Below are 24,457 nucleotides of genomic sequence, written 5' to 3'. Positions count from 1 at the left end.
CTGTGTCCTCAGGCCACAGAGGTCCAGACACATACATTCTGTGCCAAAGGCAGGGGGCAAATGTCCTTCATAGTTCAAGACCTCTTGGGATGGCTGGGTTGAGGGTCTGCCTTGGGTTCAGGTCATGATCCCCGAGTTTGGGAATCGAGTCCCGCATCAGGTTCCCTGGGAGGAGACTGCTTCTCCCTCTGCCTATGTCTCTGCCTCTCTCTGTGTGTCTCTCATGAATAAGTAAATAAAGTCTAAAAAAAAATTTCTCTTTCTTGCAATCACAGCTGTCCATAACAGTTACATCCATTTGGGCAATCATGGCCATGTCAGGGGCACCAGGTTCCTGCACTGGATGGAAGGAAGATTAAAAGGAGTTGCCTCTTTTCATATCAAAAAGCCCAGGGCTATCCATTAATTTATTCCATGAATACTTATTAAACAACTATGGTGTGAAGTTCCATACTTCTCTTAGGCAGTATGAGGGATATAAAGATGAAGAAGACATATACCCTGACTTAGAGAAACACACATTCTAGAGGACGGGATTGACATAAAAGCAAGTAACTGCAAAGCTACATGAGAAGCACTGATTGACAGATCATGTGCTATGGGAGCACAGAGGAAGGAGCAACTCAGCTTACCTGGAGTGACTTTGAGTTGGTCTTTTGGCTAAATTAGAGTCCTCAGCTTGACAAGAAGGGAGGCGGGGGAAGGAGTCCAAGCAGAGGATATAGCACAGAGGCATAACAAAGGTTGGATCATGCAGGGAAGAGTAAGTAGGTCTGGGGTTACGTAATGGATAGTAGGTAAAAATAACCAGAAGAGACGTCCTAGGGTGGATGATTGAGTTTGGATTTTTCCTATTGGTTTCAATTTAGTGTGTGTGTGTGTGTATAATATATATACATATATGTTTATGTAAATAAAACATCGTTCTAGATTTTGAGAATATAGAGAGTTTTCTGCCCTGCTTCCTAAAAGGAAAATACACAAAGCAAATAGTAACTCATAGGAAGCTATCTACAAGGAATTATAACAGTATCGACTAGGGATTGCTTATGGTTTTTGATGAATAAAATCTAGAATAGCTAGAAAAATAGACAGGCTACCTGTCCTTCAAACAACTCTTCATAAATAACATTTCTATCAAGCAGGATATTGATAAAAATTGGACAAAAAGTGGTTGTTTAACTTTCTATTCTTTGCAAATTCTTAAGTCTAAAGTTGATTTTGGTGGTAATTGGTAGGCATTAAAGAGTTGTAATCAGGGGGCGCCTGCGTGGCTCAGTTGGTTAAGCATCTGCCTTTGGCTCAGGTTATGATCTCAGGGTCCTGGGGTGGAGCCCTGTGTTGGGCTCTCGGCTCAGCAGAGAGTCTTCTTCTCTCTCTCTCTCTCTCTGTAAACCACCCCCTCCGCCAACTCATGTGCTCACTCTCTCTCTCTCTCAAATAAATAAATAAAATCTTTTTTTAAAAAAGTTGTAATCAGTGTGCTGATATAATTAATATGTACGAATATTAGGGGGTTATGGAAGGAGGAGCAGAGAGACTCATGAGGAGTTTATTACATTGCCTAAAGTAAAAAAAAAAAAAAGAGCCAGAATTGAATAATGTAGTGATGGTAGATATGGCGGAGTCTTTAGATAATAAAGTGATAAAATAGGCTACATCTTTGTGATCAATTAGTGCTGAGGGGTGAGAAGTAATATGAATCTAAGAAGCCTTCCAGATTTCTGGCTTAAGTATCTGGGTAAGCTTGCTCGCTCTTTTCTTTCTTTCTTTCTTTCTTTCTTTCTTCTTTCTATTTATTTATTTTTTTAGTAATCTCTATACCCAACATGAGGCTTAAACTCACGTCCCCAAGATCAAGAGTTGCACACTCCACCAACTGGAGCCAGCCAGGAACCTCCAAGTGTCTGAGTGAGCGTTAGTTACCTTTACTGGAATAGGAAAGAACAGATGAGGAGAGGTATAATAATGAGTTCTGGTACAACTTGAATGTTAGGACATGACGAAAGATTGGACATAATTAATCTTTTTGATTTACTAAGAAGAATAATGTTGAGCCAGTGATGGAACCAAAGGTTGCTGCGGCTGCATTAGGAGGCAATTTGGCAGTACCTAGTATAACGTTAAAATGCACATGCCACGTGATCCATCAGTTCCATTTCTCATTATCAGCCTCAGAAAGATACACATGCATGAGAAAGAAGGCACAAGGATATACGCTGCACCATTATTTGTCACACACAAAAATTCAAACTACCAAAATGCCCCGTGATAGGGAAATAATTAAATCAACCATGAGAGTGTTTCCAAACTTACTGCAAATTAAAATCACCTGGGATATCGGTTGAAAATAATTTCTTCAACCCCCTTCCCAGTCCTACAGAAACAGATTCTCCTGGGGAAGGCTATGAATAGGTCTGGGTGATTTTTGTCATCAGGAATGTTTCTGAAAAACTCATGAAAGGTGTTTCCAAAACTATCTCTAGAAACAAACAAATGCTGGGCAGGATTTAAAAGATTGAGGGTAGATCTCTGTGAAGCAACTCGGAATGAGCTTCAAGGTATAGAGAGTGATAAATGCAGACTGCAGAACGAACACACGGTATGACGCCATTATGTAACCACAGACCCACACACGGAACAATGTATTTCTAGAAGTAAATATGGGCTCGGGGGTGGCAATTTCAAAGGGAACCTCTGTTATGACTAAAATGGTTCAATTCTTTTGAGATCAAAAAGTATTTGTGTATTAGTTCTGTAATTAGAAGCACATATTAATTTACTGCTTGTGTGGCTGAGGTGATGATGAAGGTAGCGGATGCAAAATACAATTTGTGCTAACCACATCTATCTCGAAGCGTCTCCTGGATAAGTTTTATTTACGCAATGCTTATTCGTCAAATATTTGAAATTGTCCTCTACACGAAATGAAGCAGATTCCTTGCTTTGGGGGAAAGGGCAAGGGAGGTGGCAAGGATGAAGAAGAACCCAGAAACCCCCTGATACTTCCATGTCTGCCCACCTTTCAAGATCCAATTCAAATATTGTCTCTATGGTCCAGTTTCCACGACCCAATCTCATCTCTTTGTCTTCTAAACCCCATCCCAGCTCCTTCATCTCCTCACGTATGTGTGTGTGTGGGTCTCATCCTCACCCCACATTATCCTCCCTCCATTCCGCTTTGCATTTCCCCAAAGCCCAGCAGTGCCCTGCATACACAGCTCTCAATCGGAAATGATTATTGAATGAAATGCTTCCAGCTATGCCTCAGAAGTCTGAGAACAGTCTTCTACTCTCCACTGCAATTACTGCTCAGCAGAAGTCACTTAGTCCTATCTACACTCACATCCTCACCCCATCTCCCCCTCCTCCTCTTCCTCACCACTGTCTAAAATTCTTAGATAGAAATAGAAATAGAAAATGCATGTTTTTATTTCATAATTAAAGCTGAGGCCCAGCATTCAAACCCCTGGGGGGGGGGCACAAAAAGTAAATGGTTCCATCCCATCCTTCCCATGGCATAAGATGGACAGGAGTGGAGGAGAGGGAGCAGGTTGTTCCCATATACCTGGGGTAAGGTAAAGAGTGGAGGTGGAGAACAGAAGCTCTGTTGGCTCCTTGCAGAGAAAAAGCAGACCTAGAAGAGGGAGGGTTTTCTTCATAATCTGCCACCTTAGTCACCACAACCACTTTACCTTTTGTCTGTCTTGGTAGTTATCCTAATAAAAACAATCTTGACATGAGACAGCTTATCTCAAGGTCTTTCTCCTAAAGCCTATCCACCCGTGGAAATGGGGAACAGCATTTCACGGTGTCACCCTTCAATCAGGTCATGAGTCAGTCATGTCCTCATTCCTGCTTAGAGATAAGGGGACATTTTCCAAAAAGCCATACCATGTCTCCATGTTGTTCTAGACTAGCAGCCACAAAAGAACGGACAAGCCGTTAATCCTTATGTAAATTATATGCCTGGAATTTCCTAGTCTTTTGGTATTAGTGCCACGGTCTCTCTGCCTTAGTCGTCTCCCACTAACACAATGATTTTTTAAAAGATTTTATTTATTTATTCCTGAGAGACACAGAGACAGAGGCAGAGACATAGGCAGAGGGAGAAGCAAGTTCCCCGTGGGAAGCCCCATGTGAGACCCAATCCCAGGACCTCAGGATCATGACCTGAGGCAAAAGCAGATGCTCAACCACTGAGCCACCCAGGCGCCCAACACACTGATTTTTATTACTTATTTAAATTATGTATCAGTCAAGGTCCTGGCATAAAACAGTTCATATCTCAGACTTGGTAATTTAGGGAGGGGTAATAAAAGGAGTATTTGTAGACAGCTGTGTGGGAAAGCCAACTGACAGGTGCCATGACTTCCATGAAGGGAATAAATACCCTAATCTCAGTTTTCTTCCTTCTGATTTCTTCCCTGGGTCCCATTGGCCTGTCCTACTGGAAGCCAGGGGTCAAGGGAGGTCTACAACATGTCAGGCCCGTAGCTCTTGAGCAGATGAAAGTAAGTGAAGGATAAATCTGGAGAAGCAAATAGAGGCTATCTAGCATAGCTGCATTGTCTGTCTCTTGCTCAAGAAACCAAGACCAGTGGCATTGCATATACAAAGCCATCTCCAGTATGGAGGAGCAGTGCCCTTCCACCTCTCTCCCACCATTCTTAACCAGGGGACCATATTCCACTCAAGACACAGGACAACGTTCCTGCCCAAGCATCATCCTTTGCACCCTTATGCCCTCTTTGTGCTTCCTCCTCCACCTGGGCCACCCTCTCCCCCTTTTCTCCTGGAGAATTTCTATCCATCTTTCAAGGTGAGGCGCAAATATCTCTTTTGAAACCTCCCGATGGTGGGGCACCTGGGTTGCCGAGCCAGTTAAGCGTCTGCCTTCAACTCAGGTCATGGTCCCAGGGTCCTGGGCTTCCTACTTAGCAGGAAGCCTACTTCTCCCTCTCCCTCTGCCCCTGCTTGTGTTCTCTCTCTCTCACTATAAATGAAATCTTCATTTATAGATTTCATTTTGAAATCTTCAAAAAAGGAAAGGAAAGAAAAGAAAAGAAACCTCCCCTGATCGTATCCTCTTCACACAGGCTTCATCGTTTCTGCCTTCATGCGTAATACCAAAGCACAGCGAGCACATATATGTATTCAGGACTTTATCCGTGTACCTTTTCCTGCCACTATATGAGCATTCCTCACAGATGAAGATGCCATCTCATCATACTAATAACAACCACTATTATCATTTTCCATGTACCTATCATGAGGTGCTTTAACTCATTTTCTCAATTCATTTTTTTGTCTAGGAAGCACTTTGTTTTCATCCAGTGTGCCAGTATAAAAAATGATTTTCAGAGAGATTGATCAGCTTGCATAATGTTACTCTGCTAGTACGCAGTGGAGCACTGGTCACTTAAGCTGCTAAACTGGGATTCAAACTCACTTCCTTCTACTGCCCAACCTGAAAATTGAAACTGAAAGTAATCACAGTGAGTTTAAGAAACAAAACAAATGATCATGGGAGAAAAAAGAGAAAGGCAAACTAAGAAAGAGACTCTTAACTATAGAGAACAAACTGATGCTTAATAAAGGGGAGGTGGTAGGGGTGGGGGTAGGGGTGTTAACAGGTGATGGGGATGAAGGAGCACACTTGCTGGGATGAGCACCAGGTGTTGTATGGAGTGTTGAATCACTATATTGTACACCTGAAACTAATATCACACTGAATGTTAACTAACCGAAATTTAAATTAAAAAAAGAAAGGAAAGAAAAGAAGTAACCAGAGTGGACACTACCTCTCAACTTTGCATTCCCAGAGCCAAGGCATCTCTGGACATAATGAGTGTCTAAAACATGGTTTTGAATAAACAACCAGAAGCATAGCATACTGACACATCTCTTGACCATGTGCCTATTTCTCTTGGTACAGGTTGGCAGAGGGCCATGACCTTCTTTAGTCTTATTTCCAGGCTGACAGTTTATAGCAAAGTCCTAATTTGCTGGTAAAACTAAATTTTGTCTGGATTCTGTTTATTGGTTGCCTTTTCTGAATAGAATCATCAAAAAACAGAATCCCTTAGAAGACTAAGAGCCTTGCTCCTCGAGTACTGGGTCAGAAAATTTTCCTAAGATTACAAAAAAAAAAAAAAAAATCCCCAAGACTGGAAGAGCAGTGTATCGGGAGCTTCTGAGCAACACATCCTGAATTTTTACATATGAACTGAAAGTAGGGAGCTGAGGGAGAATATTTTAAAAATTGATCCCGTTATAACAATAACAGCCACCGTAGATAGGTCACTTACTTTGTGGCCAATTGGTGTTTTACATGCATTTTTCCTAAGTGTTTTTAGCAACTCTGAAAGGTAGGTCTTATTATCCCCATTTTACAGGACAGGAAACTGAGTTTCAGTGAGCTTAGCTTGTCCAACGCCTCTCACAATTCATGCCTGAATTTCCATGGCTTTACTCTGACTCCCTGAAAGACAGAAATTAAACACCACTGGTTGTAGCAGAAGCAACATTATCATGAGGGAAATCCCCTAGAAACGTGAAAATTCTATGGCAAATCAAAGTAATTCTAACCATCAAATATAAACGTAAACCCAAGGTCTCAGAATCCTAAAATAACATTCTTCACATAATTACCTCGATTCGAACTTCCGTTTTACATTTTTTGTAAAGTCACTTAGGTAAAAACAGTATTTTGATCCTACTTATAGATGAGATTGAAGCTCAGAGAAACTGAACAGCAGGCAGCAGTGGGATTGGAACCCAGGTCTTTTGCATTGTTATTGTGAGTTTTTTGAACCTAGAAAGCTGAAACTTCTAGCTTTATACAGAAATGCTTGTTTCTAAAGAATTGATTCATGCCCACTCCCTCACCCTCATCTGCCCCTCTTCCTGTCACCTTTTTTCTTATGATTTTCATTTGTTACACAAATATTGTCACAAGAATATGGGAAATAATTAGAAGAAACTTCATTCATAATTCCTGTACCCTGACACATCAATTATTTTTAGGTTTCCATTATTGCTACCCAGTCCTTGTCCAAATTAATACCCAAAAAGCAGGCACACACACACACACACACACACACACACACACACACACAGAAATAAAGATTTAAACTCCCCTACGAAGTTATTTGAAAGTTGGTGGTGGCCAAAAGTTGGTAGCCACAAGCACGTGATTCATGGGATCCAGACTGACCCTTGCCTGGTTTGGTCTGTGGAAATAGAGATCTTCAGAGCGGCCCCGCCCACTAGAAAGAAGAGAGCAATGAGGAAAAGGCTGACTCAAAGTTCTGATCGCTTATCTAAAGATGTGCACAAGAGCCTCCACGACCACATCCAAATTCTGCATATGACAATCACTCCTCAACCAGAAGCAGTGCCTAGTTCTCCGAAGTGAAACCTTCCGGGTCCTTTGAATATTATCTTAATCAGAGCAATATTGACCAAAATGTTAACAGTGGTTATCTCTGGATGGTAAGATTACAAGTGATGTTTATTTTCTTCTTGATTCTTGATTCTTTCTTGCATCGTCTGAGTTTTCTGCAATGAACATGCAATACGTTTGCCCTAAGATTAAGATCAATAATAATAATTATGCTCAATAGGATGTGAGGTTGATAAAAAAAATCTATAAAAATTAGAGTCATGGGGACAAATCATGTAATCCCTACCGCTGGAGGGACAAACAGCCCCTTCCTCTAGGTCAGAGCCTAGAACTCAGGCAGAAAGTACAATTTCTAACTCAGTTCCTTTCTAATATAATATCTGTTAACAAGTTTCTGTTTCCTCCCTTTTTTTTCCTCTTAGCTTGGAAAGATTGTTCCTAAACATTTGTCAACAGAGAAGATTTGATTCTGAGAATATGTTATGGATTTTTTTTGTAGCAAATGGTCCAATATAATTTAGTAGACAATAACACCCATAGAAACGTGTGGGAGCTTTGCTGTCAAGTCCTGTAGTGTTTTAATAAAGGAACATGTCATTTTTCTTCAGCTAAATTTCAGCTAGAAATAATATTAGGTGAGTTCTCATTGCCCTTCATTCCATAGCCTTTCTGCAATTTGGACACCTTAATGATTTCATGCAAAATTCACTGTCTAAAGAGTCTTGGTGGCTTCCGTCTGATCTTGGTTTTTGCTTTTGATGCGGATTACTTATGTGCATCCATCATGGTAAAAACAGCAGAGTTTGGGCAAACACTGCTCTCTCAGACCCCGCTCCCTTTCAGGCCTGGAGATCCTTCATCTAACCCAGTTCCATTCTTGTGCCTCTTCCCGCTGGCTTCCCCAGTGCCATTTTTATTAAAGCCCCAGCTCATCCCACATTCAGCCGCATGACTTCTTACAGGCTTCAGAATAAATCACCACATTGCTCCGATCTTGGCTTCTCTGCCCTCAGCTTTCAATTAAATTTAGAATTGACTTTAAAGGTACAACCTCAATGTACATGGTTGAAAATGACCTTGTTTCCCCTTTCCCACCACCTGCGACTTCCTGCGCAGGGCTCTTATACTCCAGCTCCTGGTTCAAAAAGTAGAAACAGGAATTTGCTACATGCTCCTGTGGCAAACTATAAGTCTCAAGCTGTTTAAAGTCTTTAAAGTCCCATCCAAAAGGTAAAGTACACTCTGCAGAGAGAAATCTGGGGGCCTGAATCTCTGGCTGCCTGTGTTCAGGAAGAGACACAGAAGGAGAGGGAGAAGAAGAAGAAGAGAAGGAAGAAAAAAAAAAAAAACCTTTGAGCTAAACACTTAATTTGTTTAATTTCTACAGTTTGCATTCAAGATGATTCATCTATTTATAATATGCATCACTATTAAAGTAATTATGTTAAGTTAGTATAAATGATCTATGACAATATTACAAGGACACCAAAGCAGACTTTAACATCAAAACGACTTTCATCTTTTGTCTTGTCATTTGGCTTTCCACTCTTAGCAAGGAATAGAGCCTATAAGCAGCAGGTTTGGGCTATTTAGAATCGGGCATGCTCCTGCCAATTTCTCCCTCCCCCCTCTGGAAGACTTTACCAATCAGAAGGACTGAGCCGAAAGCCTGTCTTACTCTGCTCAAAACCATTAATATTTTAAGGCACTTACTTGTATCTAAGAGCAATGAGGTCCCTCCCAATCTGTGAAAGAAGAAGGAAAGAATGATTTGATTGCCTTAAAGTAGGAAAAAAAAAGATCTGGTCGGGGAAAGGATGTATAAATTGAAAGTGCTCTATAAGCATAAGGGGGCAATTTATTAATTCAACCATTAATTAATTATTGAGTGTCTACTATGCATCAGGTTCCAAGGAAGCCGTACAGTGCTTCTGAGCTTGAGCCTTAGTTTTCATGCCTCTAAAACGGGAACAGAGACTCCTTATTTTAGGATATGGGATAACTAAGTGAAAGAATAAATGTAAATCACTTAAAACCAGTTCTTGGCACATAATAAATACTGAGTGAATAGCTTTATATAAAAATATGAAAGGAGTATTCCCCAATGCTAAGGGATTTACAGCCTAATGAATTATTATTCTAAAACCTCTGCCTTTTGCCTCTGACCCTAAAATTTGAAAAGCTTCGAAGACTTAGCTATGCAAATCTCAGATCAAAATACTTTCCTACTGGTTGCCCTTTAGGAAGATTTACTAAGGATATGTGAGTGCTTTACCAAATAAGGAAGCAAAGGAAAAGGAGTTAATACATGTTAACTCACTGAATGTATCTCGGTGATTTTGCATCTTTTTTCCCCATTGTCTTATTAAATCCTAATTAGTAGAAAAACATGTCATGTCCCATGTCATAGATGGAGATACTGAGGCTCAAGGAGAATCAATAATCTTCCCGTGGTCACAGCGCTAGAAGTGGATAGGATGGGATTCAAACCATGGCCGTGGTTCCAGAGCCCAAACTCTTATCCAGCATTACCAGCTGCCTCCTCCATTCAGGTCCATCCCATGAAGAGATCTCAAATCCTCATCTAAAAACACAAGAGTTACATGGGATCTTCTTCAAGTAGAGGGGACATTTTCAAGAAAAATGTTGCAATACTTAATTTCTTGCTCAATCTTCTGAATAGTAGTATAATAGTGGGATTCCTTCCTTTTCACTTAGACTCTTCTAGGTAGAACCTTCTTTTTTCGGTTCTAAAAGATTACTGTGGACAGGGACATTTTTGAGGACTTGGATTCCCCTTTCCTTTTGTTTAATAGCACTTATGCTCTTCTGCAGAAGGAAACACAAACATTTAAAACAGTGAATCATAAGTTAGGAAAGAAGGTTCCGCCACACAGATCTTGTTCTGGTGTATGTTTATGACTGTCCCCTGTATTAACTGATCTTTCTGCACCAGCTCTACATTTTACAGCCTTCCCAAAACTCCACCCTTCCTACATGAACCTTTCCTGCTCCTAGTTCAGCCTCCCTTCCTGGGCTGCAGAAACTATGGTGATAGCCTGTGAAAGTCTAACCCAGGAGTCCTAGTGCCAGCAGAGGCTAAAGACTTCTTTGCTGGGCAGCTGTAAATGGAAAGCTCCCTAAGATATTAATGGCTCTAAGGAATTGGGTTCTCATCTACACCTACCCCTGACTATAAGTTAGGTAGACTATAATTAGTCAAAATCAGCTAATCAAAATTGAGTCATTCTACAGAAGGCCAAGTGGTCCTAGATAGATAGAAATTTTCATTCTCACCTGCCCTCCATTCTATTTTCCATCCCTCTGTCTTTTTTTTAGTTTCTAGAAATAATTGTTCTTTTTCTACTGCCTAAAATGAAAGCACCCCACAGTTCATCTCACTTGACAGTACCCTCAACAGCTCCTTATCCTTTCTGTATAGCCTATTTTTTTTAAAGTAGGCTCCATGACCAGCGTGGAGGCTGACATGAGACTTGAACCCACAACCTTGAGATCAAGACCTGAGCTGAGATCAAGAGTTGGACACTTAACCAACTAAGCCACCCAGGCACCCCTAGACTTGATTTAAAACAAACAAACTGTACAAAACATTTAATACATTGCTCTTTTGGGGGCTATTTGACGTATCCCCAGTATATTATAGCTGAGCCATTAATCTGATTGCTTCATCCACATTAACATGACACTGTTGAGGAATCAGCTGTTTCTGCAGAGGTTCAAGGGAAAGGCCTTTTGAGAAATGGGGAAGTTCCCTTTGTATATCAACAAAACCTTTATTCACTCTGTTAACTTTTTCATCACTCAAAATGTTTATCTTCTTAAGATTAGTGGTAACTGATTTTGCTTTATTTTTAGTCGTAAAGTTTTTTTGGCTGGCTATATGAAAGAGATTCCTGGACTTCTGCCCTTTTAGTTTGCTCTTGGCCATTGGCTTCGATAACCCTGGTGGAGAACTCAAGCTCCAGGTGACGTCATCTCCCTTTCCATATAGACTTTAGAGTTCAAAGATGAAAAAGAATGAAGGGTGAAAATAGGCTGTTTAGCTAAAAGAGAGACGCTTAAAAATAATAATAATAAATAAAATAAAAAATAAAAGAGAGACACTTACAGTGATTTATCACTCCAATGGTTGTTTGTGTTTATGTGTGTTTTAATATCCCAAACCTCAGAAATCGAACCCATCATTCACTAGGGAAAGTTATTTTACTGGCCAAATATATTTACAATGAAATTGTAATTCCTTTTATGTGTAGATCATTTTCTATTTCAAAGTACTTTCACATGTACTTTGAACATGAGCTAGACTTAAATTATAGCACCCATTTTGCAGATCAGGAAAACTTGACTCAGATGGACAAAAGGGCACGCCAAGGTTATGGAGCTAATTAGTTACAACACGAGAGTTCAAATTTGGATTTCTCATTTATTACCGGCTTCTTTTGTGGAGGAAACAGGGTATTACTTTCTATACAAGGTTTATATACTAGTCTTTGAGATTTCCTCATGGGGGAAAAAAAGTACCATTTTAACTGTGCTTTGGAGCTGCTGTCAGGAGCTGACTTTTAGGTAGAGCATACTAGTGGTACTCCCTATTTCCTAGGACTTATGGCTTCACAGAATTGAAAGACATTTTGTGGCAAAAAGATCTGAAATCACCTTTTAATAGAATATAACCATGCAAAAGTTATTTAACCTCGTTGAGTTTGCTTCCTCACCTACAAAATGGTGACAATATTGCTGATCCCCCTGGGCTGGTATAAGGCTTAAATAAATGACATTCATAAAGCACCTTGCCAGTAATCATAGATGCTCAGTGTTAGAATTCTTTTCTTTCTCTTGAAAGAAACAAATGCTGTCAGAATAATAGAGTTTGGAGACTCAGGTTTAGGAAAGCTGAGTTACAGGGGTTCCCTCACACTTCTCAGGGACAGTCCACCTGCAGGCCACAGCTCCCTCCCAAACTGTAAGAACCAGGGATAGGTGGGTAAAGGCCAGAGCATGGCATGGAGTTTGGAGTGGCCTGATCAGAAAGCAATTTAAGTTTCTGCCCCTCCAACTCACACTTCCTTTCATTCTCAAAAGTGTCCTGATTTGAGTGATAATATATATGGTGCTCCTACCTGTCTTATACTTTTCCACAAGACCTTCCCTCCAACCAGACCCATCTACCAGCAGGTCTCTAAATGAGAGGGGCTCTTTAGTACCTTCCTTTAAGAAATTTCCCCTCAGCCTGGGATACTTTTCCGTTCTTCCCAATTCCAACTCTAGTAGCAACTCCTCTAGAAAGGCTCTTCAAGAAATTTTCTTCAAGCCTAATTTAGATTAGGTAAACACTTCAGGCTACTTTGGAATTGCCTGAGGAGCTTTTGGAAATACAGGTTTCTGGGCCCTACCACCTAATGTCGGGATTTAGCAAGTCTAGGGTGGGCCCAGGAAATCTGTTTACCCCTCCTAACTATTCCCACAACATCTTCTGTCTACTGGTCCAGGTAAGTCTCTGTTAAAACCTCGTTATCTGCTTCCTTCAGGTGACTATACACTCCCTGAGGGCAGGACCCATCATCCATACCTTTATGGAGTCTCCAGTGACTAGAATCAGCACTCTGTATATGACACATGAACAAATGAATAATAATGGCAAACATTTACAGAACACTTACTGAGAACCAGACAGAGTGTTTGGTATTTTTGTGTGTGTATGTATTAACTCAGTCTATGTGTTTCTTTGTGTATTAAGTCAGTATCTCAGAGAAAGATTTTAACCCCTTAAGTGCTTAATAGTTAAGTTGAATGACAAACGATATTAGGAACCTGAAGGTACTAAGAATTAACTCTGGAAAGTGCAAAGTGGGATATCTGAATGTGTTTCTTTACGTAAAGACTTATTTTAAGACAGAATATTTCTCGAAAGTCTTCCATAGTCCCACGCACATTGAATTGTGTTGATCTTTTCCTAGACAAGTACCCAGTGTGCCTTGCGGGAGGGAGAACTTTGTAAGTCTGACTGAAAAACCTATTCTTTCATTCCTATTTCTGACCCTTTCTGACCGTTTTGTGCTTAGTCATCATACTTTTATTTTCTATCTCAGACCTCCTTAATAAAATGCCTGGGGAAAAGAACAAGAGTGGAACTTCTTCACTATACCCTTTAACTCTAAAATTTAGCACACTCTGTGGACATCCTATAAAATTAAGGGGATCTTATAAAGGTTTGTGACTCACAAAGAGCCTAATGCATTTAGATGTACAATTCTGGTAACGGTGTCAGATTATGGATTTCCAAATGGCAGCCGCAATCATGATTTAGAACAGATGGCCAAACCGCAGGCAACAGAATCAACAGAATTTTCTCCCATCCCAAGAGGCTAACAGAATCCAAGAGAAGTATCTGACATCACCTAAATTGGTAAACAGCTCAAAACAATCTTAATTAACAGTTTGCTGGAGCACTTAATGACAGAGAGCATGCCTCAGTAGAAATTGGTATTCTTAGACAGCTCTCATATATTATTAACCGCATAGGAAGATGGTCGAATGCCCTGGAAAAAACAGTCAAAATTAGAAATTAGGGAATCTTGATTTTGGTCCAAACTGTGACACTAGGTGACCTTGCAGTGATCTGAACTTTCTGAACCTATTTCCTAGATTATAAAATGACATCCAAGTTACCTTCTTTCAGCTTTAAGTGTGTGCCCAAGGCAATTGTTGGGGGGAGAACCTAAATGTAAATGAACAAAAACAAGAATCATGCAAACATTTTAGATTATGATGACAGTAAAATTCATCCTTTCAATACACAAGAGGCTCAGTAGGTGAAAGGTAACTACTATTATTCATTTCGTTACCAGAGCTTCTGTGGCATTTTTTACTATTTTACTAGAAGTATTAATGCCTGCACCATGGCAAACCATAGTGCCCACGGGTAAAAGGAGCCTTTCTTAAACCACCAAAATCATGGAACGTTGTCAATTAAAGAAATGTTGAACGATTTTTAATGTGGTCATCTCCAGGTCTCAGTGTTGTCAGTCTTCTGGAATAGCCTTGGAAAAGAATAGGTTATCTTTTCAGCATTGCTTGTCATCTGTACAAGAGACCAATAAGGAAAAATTCTGCAGCGTCCCTCAGCAAGGAAGCTAAAATACAGTGTCAAAAGTTTCAGCCAGAACTAGTCAGGTCTAGATGCCAACAGGCATTTTTACTCTGTATGTTTTATACCCTCCCCACGTTTCTTTGCCAGAATTTTTTTTTTTTTAAGGACTAAGTTCAACTTTTCAAGAAAAGTTATGGTATGTGTGCCTTTTGTGGAAGCAATGGAAGAGGAGAGGTCGAAGAGAAGGGCCAGGGTAGTAGAAGAAGGGGACAGAATTAAGCTCCCAGGAAGGAAGCCTACTGCTTCTCAAGTTACCATTTGTAAACCCTTTACCCGGTTCTGTTTGGCCTATTGTCCTGGGTAAATCATCCATTGAAAATCAAGCTCTTCAGCTCATTATATATTCTTCATTTGAGGTGACCAGAACTATTTCCTGAAACCTGGTTTGGGTGCTAATTACCTGCTCAAACACCTTGTGAATACCTCCGTGGATTTGTCATAGGAAAATTTCACTTTTTTTTATTTTTCTTAAATTGAGCACACTTATTGCAAGTTCCCCTTTTAACTTCCCAGGCGTGACAATAAAGGCCGTCTAAGTAGACGAGCCTTCTGCTGCTCTGGTTACCGGGATGTGACGCTCACTCCTCCTCAGCTACCCCAAGGCATAGCTTGCAGCTCTGGCTCATTTGTAGAGAAATATTTACCAAAGTCGGCCACATATTTCTATACAGAGAAGTAAGCTGTCTTTTCTTCCGGGGCCTCTCTCCCTCTGCAGTGAGGCAAGAGGCACCCCCCCCTTTTTTTTTTTTACAAATACCCGAAGCAACTTGTACAAAAGAGAATTGCACTCACAGTTTTTTCCCTGCAGATTTTAAAATAACTGTCTCTGTCAGCCTTCCTCCTTTCGTAACTCTCCAATGGAAACAAAACAAAACAAAACCAAAAACCCAAACTTGCAGCATATGCCTGGCCATAGTGACAGGAGGGTATTTCTATCAATTTTGAAACTGAAAAAAAAAAATTTTTTTTGAACTGGGGAAAAATGTTTATTCACTTATGTATCTGTAATTGACTGCATACAAAATTCGTGTTGCCTTGTCTTTCCTCCCCACATCTACATAAACCTAAGTCCCAGAGCCTAAATGCAGGTGTCATCTTTAAGAAAAATAATCAAATAAAGCCAGAAAAACACAGGACAAAACCGCTCCAATAGAACCAACGGAAGTCAATCTTTTAAATACACAGTATTTTCAATCTGTGATCCCTGGAAAAGAACGAGAAGGCTAGAAATGCATCGATTTCAATCTATGTCTGTTGCGTCCTGACTGGGCAAGATTTTCCCCCCCTTTCCTTAAGAAAACCGAAGGTGAAGACTGTCTCTATGTGGCACTGTGGTATAAGTGACCGCTGTTGTGGAGGAGAAAAGCCCATGAAGCTTAAAAATTTTGCAAAGAGAAAACAATCCTCCTGCAGACCACAATAAATAAAATAACAGCAGTGGGGTGATTTGCAACCATGTAACGGGGCTTTTGTCTGGGCCTATTTCTCTGTGCCTTGAGGGTTTCTGTGTTCCTTCTCGGCAGGATCTCAGTGTTTCGCCCCTCCATTACAAAGGCCCAGGGCTTGAGCCCCTCCTCCAGCTGTTCACCCCCAATCTTGCCCATGCTGAGGCTTACTTACAGCAGACTGAAGAGTTTCAGTGGGGTGCAGGGCACTGCAATTTAGGATTTCTGCAGTACAGGGTGAATTTTCAAGAGTGCATCAGAGAGGGGAGCCAGACTTAAAAATAGCCTTTACTCATCCTATTAACCATTTCGCTGCTGAACGGGTTTCTAAGGCAGGGCCAGCGGGCTCCCCAGCCCGCCCCCCACCCCGCAAACACACGAATTGCTACAGCTGCTTCTGACAGTTTGTATGAAGGCAAAACCTCACTGTGTCTTGGAAAACAGGTGAATGCATCTTGTGACCCATCACAGAAAGGACTGTGAAAAATTTCTGTATTCTCCTATATGCCGAGTTTGAGGGTAGGAAAGACGGGAAGGGTCTGAAGTCAAGGGAGAGGGGAGTGAAAGTAGGAAAAGAGAAATCCTGGTGAACAGAGGAGCGAGGGAGCCCCCTTGTTCTGGTTTGTATCGATCTTCTTTAAGCATGGGGAGAGCTGATGAGTCTGTGATTATTTTAATGACCATGAAACCTATGCATTCAAAGAAATAAATGAAGCTATGTAATCACCTTCTAAGTAATATCAAAGAACCAGAAAAGGGTTAGGGGGAGGCGCGTCATTGTAGAACAGTATTTACATCATACAAGGCACCACAGGGGAAGGTAAACGGCGGGTGGAGTTTCTGTAGAGGGAGAGGAGCCTAAAATTCAATACTTTATGGCCCTGGCCCATCCAAGGCAAGGAAAGATAAGGCGTGGAAGCAATAATTGTGTCTATTTTGGTATTTTTTGGCAAGGGAAATGCTGATGTTCGAGCTTTGTGAGTAGTTTATAAAGCAAGAAAAACTTTGGAAGTGCAACAATACAGAAGATACAGACGATGGACAAATAGAATCAGAGGTTGTTGACCAAGTGAGGGTTATTGCGACAATATGCTTTAAATTGAGAATAATAATGAAGACACACTAGGTTCAGTCCAAAGACAAACAACTGGAAATAAAATGACATTGGAACATAACATTACAGAATTAGGTGGCTGCCTATGTCTAAGGGCAGGTACTGAGAAAAGCAGGAGACACGGACGCTGTCTTGGAAACCAGCAAGAGAGGACACATACTGACAACGATGCCCAGCAACCTGATGTTGTCGAATATGAGTATGAGTCATAGGTATCTGAGTCCACCGTTATTTGTGATTTTAACAAAGTTCTACATTTAACAAGTCAGTGCAGACAAAAGGAAGAGTCCTAACTCTGGTAGCTGACAGACCTGGTTTCCAATCCTACTTCCTCCACTTGTTAGTTCTCTAGCTCTGGAAAGATTATGTCATGGCTGTGGGCCTCAGTCTTGTTATCCGCAAAATGGGGTTATCATCACCTGCCTCCCCTGGCCGCTTGTGAGGATTAATTAAGATAATAAATGGAAAGCACCTGGTTGTACTTGAGCAGGTGCCCAATCATTACAGCTGTTATAATTCATCCCATTACTCTAAATAGGTAACAGAAATTCTCAAGAAAATTATAAACCCCAGGAAAAGATAATTTAATTAAGAAAAAATACCCTATGCCCTTCAACCCGGGAGTTTTCTGGTCATGAATTCATCATTAACCAAATGGCTGCAAACGGGGTTGCCGGATAAAACAGGACTCACAGTTAAATCTGATTATCAGAGGAACAACAAATATTTTTTAGTATAAGTATGTCCCATGCAATATCATACTGAAAAATTGGGTGTCGTTTATCTAAAATTTAAACAGAAATTTTAAAAATGAAATAACTGATGGGTCCTCAGTTTGGTTTGGCTTTTGTTGTTGTTGTTGTTGTTGTTGTTGCCAAATTTGGCAACCTATCTGCAAACAGCAAAAAACCCTGAGTATGTTTAATTCCTGCTTCCTTCAGCCCCGGTTCCTCCGGAGGTAAGAGGAAAGGAATCCTGATTTCAGCGAGTGTTGTAAAAAACTTAATAAATGAAATGAATGTTAGTAAAAGGTTTCAAATACCCAGAACATCACTTGGCACTGTCCGAGGGAAAGCAACCGCCAGTCTGGCATCTCAGGGTTAGGCCTCTGACTTGGGTTTCCCATCATCTGGCACCCAGGCCACCCCCCTGTTACCAGGTCCCCACCCCCCACCCCAACCCCAGTTCTGACCCAGCCCTTCGCAGGCCTGGAACAGTTTTGTTTTGTTTTGCCTTTCCTCCTTCCCCAGTGCAGGGTTCCATGGAAACTGCAGCACGCTCACGACCTAGGGCGCTGACGCTATAGACACCCAAAGGGACCTTCCTTGCCAGAAGGGGTGGCTCTTGGAGGCGAGGGGAGACGCATGTCTGGGACGCGTTTAGGTCCATGGAGTAGATGTAAAGTGGCACTGAGGACGCGGATGTGACATTTTGCACGTGCTTAATGAACACTTGGTACTCCTTTGTTATTGTGGGTCCTCTGTGGTGACACGGGGCAAAGGCCTATCGCAACGTAATAAAATTCAGAAACTGACATCAGCGGTAAAGTGCATTCTCGAAGTGTGAGCTTTGAACTCTCAATTCGGTGAGCTACTACCTCTGAACGGAGACGGTTAACAAGGATTTCTGATTTAGCATCGTCAACAAAAGACACCATACTAAAGTTTGCTTTCACGCATCTTTACTTGGCTTGGTGGTAACATGATTGATAAGACACATGCTTATATATAAATTCAGGTAGGTCATTCGCTGATACAAAAAAGGAAAAAAAAGGTTTCAAAAATAACTTAAAATGGGAATTTTATTTCAGCGTTTAAAAATATTAAAAAGTCGAAAAGTTGCGGTTCTTGCCTCTCTGAAGTTCCCTCATTCCTGACACAGAGGTGTTCTCTCACCTTTTAGACATCGAGATATATATTTAAATGCCACAGATCTCTTTAATAATTTCTGAGTAAATTTCAAGGACTGGTTGATTTTGAAAACTTTTTGTAGATATATATTCTCATCCTATCAAAGTCCCTATTCCATCTAAACTTAGAATTTAAAACAATGTAACCAGAAAAAAATTGTGAAAGCAAACAAAAAGCCAAAAGAACATGAGAACAACACATTTTCCTTTGAAGGGCAGAGAAAAATCACGGGTAATTCAGGGCAGTTGATTTCTAGAGAACTCCAGCTATCAGAATGACTTTGTTGGGAGCAGCCGCCCTGATGGTCCTGGCCATTACATGTCAATCTGTCAAACCAACAAACAAAAACACCACAGGCTTTAGCACAAATGGCATATGACAAATGCAGATGTGCCTCTGAAAAGAATCCTTTGCTTTTTAAACACCTGCAAGAATTCCAAAACAACTGGCAGGCCTTCCACTGGGCTATAGCCACTCTTCTGACCCTGAGTCCCGAGTGGGAAAGAAAAAATGCGTAGAATGTACAGTATTCCGTTCCCATTTGGAAGAGCGGTGGGGGGCTGATGAGGAACAAGTACAGTGTTGATATCACAATGCCATGCACCTGCTTTGGGTGTAAAAAGCAAGAGTTTATTACCGAAACTGCAGCATTTTTTCATCTTCTCATTAAGCAGTGGTGAGCAAATTCAAGTGTGTTTCCCTTTTATTAGGTTAACCCATCCTGAATGGAAGGGGGTCTATTGAGGTGTTTTCTTTTTTTCCCCCAACAGGTATATTGTCTTCCTTTCACAATTAAATTGCTCCCTACATTTTGGTTCAGGCTGATAAGTAATTTCTTAGAGTGTGGCAAAGTTAGTGTCTCTCAGATACTTAATTAGCCAAAAAATAAAATTCAGTTTACACGTTTACAGACCATTTTTACATTTTAACGAAACGAGCATCCCCCAAATACCCTCCTACTTCAATGAACATTTTCACGTCAAAAAAAGTATTACCAGGGACGCCTGGGTGGCTCAGCGGTTGAGCATCTGCCTTCAGCTCAGGGTGTGATCCCGGAATCCCAGGATCGAGTCCCACATCAGGCTCTCTGCGTGGAGCCTGCTTCTCCCTCTGCCTGTGTCTCTGCCTCTCTCTGTGTTTCTCATGAATAAATAAATAAAATCTTAAAAAAAAGTTATTACCAAAGAAACATAATTCATTCCGAGGGACAGTTCCCACCAGGTGCATTTGGGCTGGTGATCTTTTGAAGTACCATCTTTATGAAGCCAGTATGATAAAACAACGGCTAACATAAATGTTTGTAAGGTTATCAGTTGGTAGAAGACAATGTCCCTTTAACCCGGCAATTTTGTTTGCCAGAGTCACTTTGATATTATTTTCATGTCTCCCTTGCTGACAATCTGTTATAATATATATACATGGTTACCAAATAGAATCCCCCGGGTTAGTAGTCACACTATAAATATAGATAGGGCACTGCCGTGTTATCAGAAAGAATGTCAGCGAGAGCAGGCTGCCCAGTAGCAAATTACAAAGTTTTGGCTCCCAAGAATGAGATGCGTTGTTTGCTCTTGCACACTGCAGCTGCCGCCCCCCCCCCCTTTTTGGTGGTTTATTACACACAAGCTACTAATGAATGGGAGCCGCTGTTTTACAGTACACCACACTTACAGGACTTATCTCTAGGCCTACCACAGATTTGACTGATCAACAGCAGGGCACCGCCATCATAATTCTTCCTAGAAACAGGAGTATAAAAAGGGGTTTGTTGGAGGTTGGCTGGGGCTGCAGAGAATCCTGCCCGCAGGGCTTGCCGATGCCATCACTAGCTGTTATGGTCTTTGGCCTAATAAGGTACAGAAACAAAGATTGTTCACTTATTCAAGAAGACTAAAGCACCAGAATGATGGAAAGTAGAGGCAGTAGGGCACACATCCAAGTGGGATTAAGGCCACAAGTGCAACTTTATAGGCCTGTCTGGGTGGCAGGAGACAGATCTGCAGCTGAAAATCCCGTTCAAACATAATTTATTATATGTCATTCATAGTTAGAGGTGGTTGTCATTAGGAGTTTAACTGCTGCACTGTGTCCAACTGATTTTGATAAGTATTTTCGTAAGCTTCTCGTATGTTATCATAACTCAGAAACAGAGGCAGAGAAGGTAAACAGACTGATAAACTGACAGCGCTATCGGAGAAATACATCTGGAGAAAGCCACGGTGCCTCCTTTTTTTCCCCATTCTCTGCTCTAATGTTACAGTATGCCCTTCATGTTTCTAAATGTTAGCATTTCTCTCCTTGCAGTAAAATATTACAATTTGCATCTCTTAGGCTTCTTCAAACTTTCAGATCAACCTCTCGACAAAATGAATCTACCTATTTCCTAACAAAACAAACACGTTAACCCTGTTTTATAAAGAGGAAATGTCAAGTTGGGAGAGTCCTTTGCCCCAGGCCTAATGTCATTGAATGACCTAGCAGAGAATAAAAGTCAGAAGTTAAATCTTCTAGTCTTTTCATCATACTTTCCCAGTGTAGAGAGCACAGCAAGACCAGCAACATTTATGTACACTATACATGAGATTAGAAAAATCTGTCCTCTATTCTTATATGCCAAATCTTACTGCAATTAGAAACATGGGTTTGTTTTTTTCTTTTTAAAGATTTTATTTATTTATTCATGAGAGAGTGAGGCAGAGACAGAGACACAGGCAGAGGGAGAAGCAGGCTCCACGCAGGAAGCCTGATGTGGGGCTCGATCCTGGGACCCTGGGATCAAGACCTGGGCCGAAGCAGGCACTAAACCACTAAGCCACCCAGGCATCCCAGAAACATGGATTTGTTTACAATCTTGAGATCAAGAGTCGCAGGCTCCACCTACTGAGCCAGCCAGGTGTTCCAGAAACATGGGTTATTAAGAGTATTCCCACAATGAGCCCTGAACATTTTCAAGTCACTGTACCATAGTATCTTGTTTGAATGAGAGAGGACTATACTTGGCTGAGGCTCCATTATATTATAAATGGACTGCATGTTCTAAGACCACAATAACTTAAAATCAATTTAATTAGGGGCACCTGAGTGGCTTAGTCAGTTCAGCATCGGACTCCTGACTTCAGCTCGGGTCATGATCTCAGGGTTGTGGGATCTTCTCTTTCTCCCTTACCCTTTGCCCTTGTTCCCCACCCCCATCGCATGTCCGCCTCCCCAAAAAAAAGAAAGAAAGAAAAAAAGTGAATTTAATTGGCTTTCATATGTATTTGTGTTAATGTTAATGAAGTTGGATTATCTTAATATCATTTACAGAGTGTGATAGGTTATGGAGTTTGGGTATAGGGTGGCACGGGTATCAGTCTGAATAGAATCAGCGTGAATGGAGGTGTACCATCTGGGAAGACTAGAAGTCAAATATGGCAGTTTTTCAAATAATATTCTCCCAAATAGATAGCAAGTCATCCTCTCTACTCTACTCCCACCATAACCTTTTATTTATCCTGATTTCAAACCATTTAAACATTTAAGATTGGTGTCATAATTTTAATATTCTCTTTAGTACCGAGAAACAAACTAAACGGCCATCAACAGGAGAATGGTTAAAGATATTCTGACTCGGGAATCCCAGGTGGTCTAGTGGTTTAGCACCTGCCTTTGGCCCAGGGCATGATCCTGGAGTCAGGGGATCGAGTCCCACATCAGGCTCCCTGAGGGGAATCTGCTTCTCCCTCTGCCTGTGTCTCTGCCTCTCTCTCTCTCTGTGTTTCCCATGAATAAATAAATAAAATCTTTAAAAAAAAATTCTGACCCAACACTGTGGGATATTATGCAGCAGTTACGGGGTGAAACAGATATCCACGTTATAAGTCTATTCTCCTTGACATATTATGAAGTGAGAAAATACACATAATAAAATTTCATTTCTTAAAAAACTTAGTTTATGTGTATTGATAATAGAAGAGTAGCTAACCCTTTAAAATCTTACTATGTACCAAGCACTGCTGGAAACAACCCACATAGAACTTCACTTAATCCTTACAGTAACCCAGTGAGGTAGGACTGCTGTCATCCCCACTTTTACAGATGAGAAAACTGAGATCAGATATGTAGTAAGTTGTAGAGCTGGGACTCAAACCTTGACTGTCTAGATCCAGAGTCTATGTTCTTAACCGCTATCATCAATCACTCAGTTGATCAATCCTCTACTTCCCTATCATGTAGCTAGCTACCATCTGTCTGCCTATCTCTCCATACATACATTCACATATACATCTTTCTATCTGAGATCTAGAAGGATACATGCTTCCAGAGAAGTGACAATGGGCACTTTTACTTACTCTACACACCACTTTCACTTCTGCTTCTATAAACTTTTATATTGTTTGCAGTTCCATAGTCAAGTTTAGAATTATGGTGCTGGGGATATCTGATATACAGCTATGGTAAATATAAAGGAAAAGTTTTGCAAACAAGTGGTCCTTAAGTGGGTCCTGAAATGTCAATAATTTGCTTTAGGCTTTAGGGGGAGCCTTAAATATGAATATTGTTTGTATCTTTGAGGGCAGGAGATATAACACCTTCTCCTTTTAATTTTAACACCTTTTTCTTTCAACAGCACCTACGTAGAGCCTTGTTCTTTATGAGCACTCAAAAGCTTTATGTACCGACTGAATGGAGACTGTAAGTGAAAGGCTTCTGTTAGGATGGGGCTAGAGTTTGAGGCTACATAGTAGAGCAAAGTCAAATTGAAATTAAATATACGGTTCTGGACAATTAACCACTGCTTTATCCAGCTTGATTAATCAGCCACAGATAAGAACAAGTGTTTCCTTTGCCCTTGAAAACCCTTGCATCCATCCATATTATTTGCCTCGTATTTCATTCTAATTTGATATTCTACACTTTTCAACCCATTTCCCCTGTAAAATATTCCTTGGGCCTGATTTCAAAGCTTTCCGTCCAGGTTTAGTCTCCACTTCACTTGATGTTTCTTATCAGGAAGATTAATCCTTAACAACGTTCTACTCCTAGATTCTTGCATGTTGCATCACCAAAAACATTTGTATTAGTTTGCTATTTTGATTCCTATAGGATTCTGATGTTTCTAGAATGTGTGCAGTATGCCTTTATTCTCTGCTTCTTTGCCTTTTAGTATGTTTTTTATTGAAGATTCTAAGGTTGTTCATACAATTGCTGATACTTCCTGATTGCAAGATATCTCTGCAGGCTTTTAAACATATTTAAATATATTTCTAAACTTTCATTCACTTGCATAAGCATGAATGTACGGCTTCTGAATGCAGAATTTTAAAAATGATTTTTTTTCTTCTCTTAAACTGAAGAGTTATTCATTTAAAAATACATTTTAAGATGCAGTGTTTATTTGTAACTCTATAATGGAACTCTGGGAGTGAG

General features: G+C 40.7%; 1 protein-coding gene across 1 annotated transcript; it reads right to left on the bottom strand.

The window, feature by feature from the left end:
* Positions 1 to 11,066: 11,066 nt before the first annotated feature.
* Positions 11,067 to 11,357, bottom strand: LOC129498906 (ribosomal biogenesis factor-like). The gene has a single exon (XM_055308489.1). It carries the CDS (start codon positions 11,355 to 11,357, stop codon positions 11,067 to 11,069), a length of 291 nt encoding a protein of 96 aa, XP_055164464.1.
* Between the last annotated feature and the right edge of the window lie 13,100 nt (positions 11,358 to 24,457).

The sequence above is a fragment of the Nyctereutes procyonoides genome, unplaced genomic scaffold (genome assembly GCF_905146905.1).
Source record: "Nyctereutes procyonoides isolate TBG_1078 unplaced genomic scaffold, NYPRO_anot_genome, whole genome shotgun sequence".
NCBI classification, from domain to species: Eukaryota; Metazoa; Chordata; class Mammalia; order Carnivora; family Canidae; genus Nyctereutes; species Nyctereutes procyonoides.
This window is presented reverse-complemented; position numbering and strand designations above follow the sequence as displayed.